Source organism: Strix aluco, chromosome 1 (assembly GCF_031877795.1).
Source record: "Strix aluco isolate bStrAlu1 chromosome 1, bStrAlu1.hap1, whole genome shotgun sequence".
In the NCBI taxonomy this organism is placed as follows: Eukaryota; Metazoa; Chordata; class Aves; order Strigiformes; family Strigidae; genus Strix; species Strix aluco.
Window position 1 is genome coordinate 55,481,522 of NC_133931.1, and position 6,068 is coordinate 55,487,589.

Genomic DNA, 6,068 nt, shown 5'->3' on the forward strand with positions numbered 1-6,068 from the left:
AAACCCAAATAATAAGCTTGATAAATACCTGTGTTCAGCTCTGCCCAGACAGAGCACCCCAGGCACCTTCCTGGGGCCATTCAATCCCCTGAGCATTAGCACTTACAGACTATTGATTCCAAAACCCCAGGCAGAAACAACAGAGTAGGCTACTACAGCACACCAGCTCACAAAAAGCTGAGGTGAGATGCAGCTGAGGAAACATTTAGTCCACAACTACAGCCTTGAAAGTTGCCATAACCACACATTTACAGTAGCAGGATGGGTTTTTTTAATTATAGAAAAAAAAAAAAAAATCACCTGAGAGCAGCAGAATCAAATTTATGAAATTTAGGCAATAGTGTGCAAAACCATTAACTGATTTCCCTTTCTACTTTGTAGACCTGTATCACTGTTACCTCCAGTATAATTAAGAATGCATTCCAACAGAGCAAAGCTGCTAAATGGCTATTTGCTTCTGAGGTTGTAAAATAACTCTCATCTGGATCCGGCCATTGGTGATACGTGCTTCATGAAGTTATTCCATTAGTGGATACAAAACACAAACCCACTTTTCAACATGATGGGGACACTTTAACATTAAACACCTGCAATTAAAATACCAACTAAATTTTATAGGTATGTAGATATTAATCTTTAGGCTGAAAGGACCAATCATTAACCTTCAAAGTTGTTCAGTGCAGTGACTTTACTATTCTGTGTTTCTCTTTCTTAGATTGGACTTCAGCACTTTCTGACAGACCCTTGCAACTGTCGCACGCTCCAGTTACCTCATCTGCTGCCAGGACAAAAGCAGGAATGAACAGAAAAACAAGAAATGCTGAGAGTTCTACCAAGGTACTCTCCATGGGCATGCCAAGATACCTTTCCACCAAATTTCTCCCATGCTCTTGCAACAGCTCTGAAAAATCTTTCCAGCCTCAGCACAAACTGTATTTTTACATCACGATGCTTACAAGTTTGAGCCTCAGTTGTTTACTTTCTGCAAAAGCAACATGGCTATTCCCATCTGCATCGCATTCTTCACATTGTTTTAGGATCACTTATCTTGAATTCTGGTTTTTGTAAGGCAGTTATCCACCAGGGGGGTTTGATACTTGCTGCCTTCCTTGGATGATCTGTGCTCTCATGCTGAGAAAAAAAAATTTCTATCAACTTAATCTAAGAGGAAGAATGGTCTTGACCTGATCTTTCAACTAGAAAAATATAATTATGAATTTAAATAGCCTCAGGAGGGGTGGTTTAGGCTCAACCAAATATACTGGTATCTTTGATCACCGATATAAAAATATGCATTTTAGCAGATCATATTTAGAGGCATCTTGGTATGTAAAAGCTAGAATATCAGCACTAAACTATTTGCAAAAGCTGCAACAGATTACTGCAGTGTGATCGCTGCACATTTCTACAAAAATGTGGACTCATCACCTACATTTGGCCAACTTTACGAAAATTATTACCTTTTTTAACTCTTCAGGAGTTAATAGTGAAGTAAGGTTATTTGGTGCACATAAGATGGTACCTTACAGAAAACAATTGTGAAAAATTAATTTTGCATCATTTTGTCCAGCTTTTCATTTGTTTCTAAGCCTGAATTTTCATAACCAAGGTGAACTGTGTTTATTTACAACCTGAAATATATGGACTCTGAAAATAACTTGGGCTTTATTTTTTCCTCCTTACCTGGAAGATGAAGTTTTGTGCACCATGATAAACACACTCTCTTTTACTGCAGCGTGTAAACAGCCAGATGCTATTCTCCCACACTATATCCATCTTGAACATCACAGTTCGCCATGAAGAAAACTGCATCATGCATCTGCACCACATATGCCTTCCAACCATTTTTTATTCCCAGGTTTTTGTTGTGGTTTGGGTTTGTTTGTTTTTTTTTTTTTTAATAGAGACCTAATGTGGCTGGGGACTAATTTGCAGGGAGCAGTAGAAATTCCGCTGTTGTCTCCATCAGGAGCTGAATTAAGGGAAAGGTGAGCGCATCTGGTGCCCACCGGTGCTTCCCCGCCTGGCCCAGCCCGCCGCAGTCACCGACTGCCGACCCACAGTGCCGGGGAGAGAACCGCGGGGGCTCCCTAACTTCGGGCTCACGAGGAAAACACAAGTTACTGCTCTTCGAACAAAGAGGATGCATGGGATGAAGTTAGTCGCAAAGCAAAGGACTCGCCGCGGAGCGTGCCGGTATCCCGGCTGCAATGCACCGGCCAACCCCACGTGCCAGAAAATTTATAAAAGTTTTTTTCTTTTCTTTTTTTTTTTATCATCTCCATTACACCCTCACGCTACCTCATGCCTGGAAAGGGGTTTTGATCCCCTCTCCCTCCCTATACCAGAGCTCAATCTGGTTTACATTAGCGACAGCATGAGGCATCATCCTTCGGGTCTGCGCCTCCTTCCTCTCCCCTTCCCAGAGCGGGACCCCCGGGGCTGCGCTGGGGGCTCCGCCGCGACGGGGCGGGCGGCGGGGAGGAGGGGGCCCGGGCGGCCCGCCAGCTCCCCCCCCGTGTCCCGGGGAGCGGGGCAGCGGCCGTACCGCCGGGGCCGCCCCCTCCGCCGGGTTTCTGCCGCTCCACAGCGGCCCTCGGCTCCCACAAAGGGAGTGGGCGGCCCCGGAGGCAGCCCGGCGGAGTGGTCCCCGCCGCCGAGGGAGAAGAAAGGGCTCCGGGAAAGTGGGGGGCAGGGCGGCTGCAAAGCGCGGAGATGGGGGGAGGGATAAAGGAGTGGGGGGCGCAGGGAAGAGCGCGGCGGCGAGGCGGGCAGCGCTGCCGGACCCCAGCCCGCGGGGCTCCCCGCGCACCACAGCACGACCCCCCCACTCCGGCCCTGCCCCGCGGGGGCCGGGGGCAGCCGCCATGCCTCCCCCCAGCCCCGCGGCGGGGGGGGAAACCTGCCCCGGGAGGCGGCGGGCGGCTGCAAACCAACTCCGCAGGCATTGCATTGCATTGCATCGCCTCGCACCCTCGCACCCCGAGAGCCCCACACACACACCCCCCATCCCTCCGCGCTCACCTCGGGGCTGGCCCTGCCCCGGCACCCAGAGCAGCGAAGCCACCGCCAGCAGCAGCAGCCGCCCGCCGCTGCCCATCGCTGCTGCCGCCGCCGGAGGGACGCTGCCCGCCCCGCCGGGCCTGCCCGCCTTATATGCTCCCCCGGCCCGCCCCGCCCCGCTGGGGGCTCCCGCACACGTTCCCACACGCACCCCCGCTCCCCCGCTCCGGGACCCCTCGCCCCGCACCACATGTGTCCCTCCCCGCAGAACCGCCTCCGAAGCGCTCGCAGCCCCGGCCGCGCCTTGCGGATGATGCGCGGGGTGCGACGAGCCCCAGGCCGGTGCCTAAAAACTTCTGGGAAGCTGCAAGTCGTGATGTGGGTTTGTAAGGAGGGGGAGAAGGGAAAGGTGAGTATGCCAAATAACGAGGTAAAAGTGCGTGAGGGGGAGAAAGCGCTGCGGAGCTGATTTAATATGCATCTTTCCCATACGTCTTGTATTTTCACGTGTTTTAAAAAAAAAAAAAAAAAAAAATCAGCTGCTGAGCTCTTCCCTTGTAAATTTGTAATCCCCAACTTTGAAACTTCACGCCCCTGCTGATATTTTCGAGCCTCCGCTCCACATAAACACCGCAAATCAGCCATGTTTGTAAATGAAACGACTTCTCTCCTAGAGTTGGTAAACTAAGAAGTTGACTACTTTCATCCCGTAGGAAGTTTTTGCAACTTCTTAACGATCAGTTCCTCTTGAAACTAGCATAAAGCACAACACACTGGTTGTGGAAATTCCTCGAGATAGAGATGTTTTGTTAGTACTTCAGGAAAGTTCATTCGCGTTAGGCTTTCCTGTTTTTAAGGTTTGTCAAGTCACAGAGCTCGTATCTACGGTACTCCTTAACGAATATTTCAAGTAAATTGCAACACAGAATGACGTTTTCCTGGGAAAAGAACTGTATGCTCAAAGTAAGTTGGTTGAGGTGGGGGAATTTTAGTCAAAATATACTGTGTCTCAAATGCAAATTCCCGCTGACAATGCAGGTTGCTTATTTTTTAGGAAAACGTGCTGCTCTGTACAGTATTGCATTTAAAACCATGTTTCAAAATACAATAGTATGTATGAGTTGCATGAGTGGAGTTAGGCTGCAAGTGGGTTCTTCAGATGGGGGCAGCTACTTGCAGAGTTCAGACTTCAGCTTGGTTGACTGGTTGTTTTTATTGATTGGGGTAAAGAAATTTAGGAAAAGAATAGCAGTTTACATACTTTATATAAAATAATTTCTTATCATGTTACTCAGAGTTATGAGTTATACTTGAGAAGGCATAGCAATGTTTATATTCAAAACATAGACAAACAGGAAAAATCTATGGGTCAAGGAGATAAAAAATGAAAAATTTCTGCCATAAAACCTTATCAGAGGCCTTCAAGCCTGCAAATAAATAACACTCCACATCTGTCCCTTCCAACAGATCCGTCCTTTGCTCACACCAGGAACTTCTTAAATTTCAGGACAGGCAAGAAGGAGGAAAGCAAAACATCTGTGGAGAGAAAAGTCAACAAATTTCAAGAGCCAAAGTGTCATTTGTTCTAAAATCCTAGAGTTCAGGTTAAGGAATCCTCTGTGCAGGATCACAAGTACCAGTTGGGAGCCAAGTACAAAGGAAAGGGAAAGAGGGAGCATCTGTGCAACATAAAATCCTGCCAGTTTACAGCTTTGTAATCAGTTCAACCATTTCTTAAAATTACAGCAGCTGAAAAGTACATATCTTACATCCATGCAATCATAAGTGACAGTTCACTATTACATGCATTTATCCTCATCAGAGTATTCCACAAGAGCTAGAGAACGTGTATTGAGATCCAGCTCTGGACTTTATCATCTGACTCGATTATTACAGTTTAATTAAACATCTCTATACAATTTAACTATATACATATACAACTCTATACAATTTAACTATATACAACTGAACTATATACATTGAGTTAGTCTACAGGACTGCATCACCGTCATTCCGTGTCCATTATAATCATTCCCTAAGAAAACTGACTCTTCTCAAATTTCATTTGAGTACATACCTTCTTGGAGTAGAGGATTACTGTGTTTCTATTGTTCCTTTTTCCACAGTTCATTGCTGGCATTACAAAGTACCAGGCAATCAGACTGATCCCCAGTTAAAGACATGGCACTATTAATATCATTCTTTCCTAACCTAGGTTTCTAATGAGCTTTGAATGTCAGTGAGACTCTCAGCTTCTTAAGTGAGTGTAACTCCACTGCACATTTACAAGTGAATGCATCAGCCACTATAAATTGCAGATTAGAAATTTCTTAGTCTTTGACAAACTAATGCGATGAGAAAATGGAATGCCGTGGTACAGGTAAGATCTTGAACGAGTCAAGAAACGTGCGCAAGAATGAAAGTATTTTAGGGCACTGCACTTTTGTGCATGTTTATACAGTCCCCAAAAACCATCTGCATAAACTGAAACTCTTGAGTGCTACTGTATCATATACGCTTAACATAGATAGTAGAACTGCAAATTAAAATAACACAGGAGACTTTTATATTGTAAAACAATTAAGTTGCTACTGCTCCACTTGAAAGAAAGAGATGGCACAAACTTTAAGAAGGGTAATTTCTGAATGCTTCACTCTTACTGGTTTTGCTAATTAAAATTTACTACACAGTAAAACAAAACAAAAAAAAAAACAGTTTGCTAGGTAAGATGAGAAAAAAGTTATCTGTAAATACCCAGAAAATACTCAGAGATGTGGTTATAGGGAACTGCTTAAAATCTTGTTTTCTCTCTCACCAATTTTCATGAATTAGAATTGCCTTAAGGACTAAGCGTTTCAGTTGCAAAGGAATGGAAAATCCTAATATTTAGGATGATGTAGCACAAAGTGAATATGTTAATCTAGCCATCTGTGGCTAACAACCTATGGATAAAAACACTGCCTTTGGCAAAAACAGAGGTTTGGGAGAATTCAAATTGGAGAAAGCCCAAATACAGAGTCTGAATGGAACCACTCTGCTATCCTGCACCTAAGTAAACTCCAAGT

At 45.3% G+C, this 6,068-nt stretch overlaps 1 protein-coding gene across 4 annotated transcripts in view; it reads right to left on the reverse strand.

The window, feature by feature from the left end:
* LAMA1 (laminin subunit alpha 1) overlaps positions 1 to 1,013 on the reverse strand; it is a 101,697-nt gene extending 100,684 nt beyond the window's left edge. For all 4 annotated transcript variants that reach the window (XR_012622992.1, XR_012622991.1, XR_012622993.1 and 1 more), the window contains exon 1: positions 865 to 1,013. Coding sequence is in view for 1 of the 4 variants with exons in the window: in XM_074821632.1 (XP_074677733.1) it covers positions 865 to 886 (22 nt within the window). In the remaining 3 variants the exon portion in view is untranslated. The remainder of the gene's footprint in view (positions 1 to 864) is intronic.
* Between the last annotated feature and the right edge of the window lie 5,055 nt (positions 1,014 to 6,068).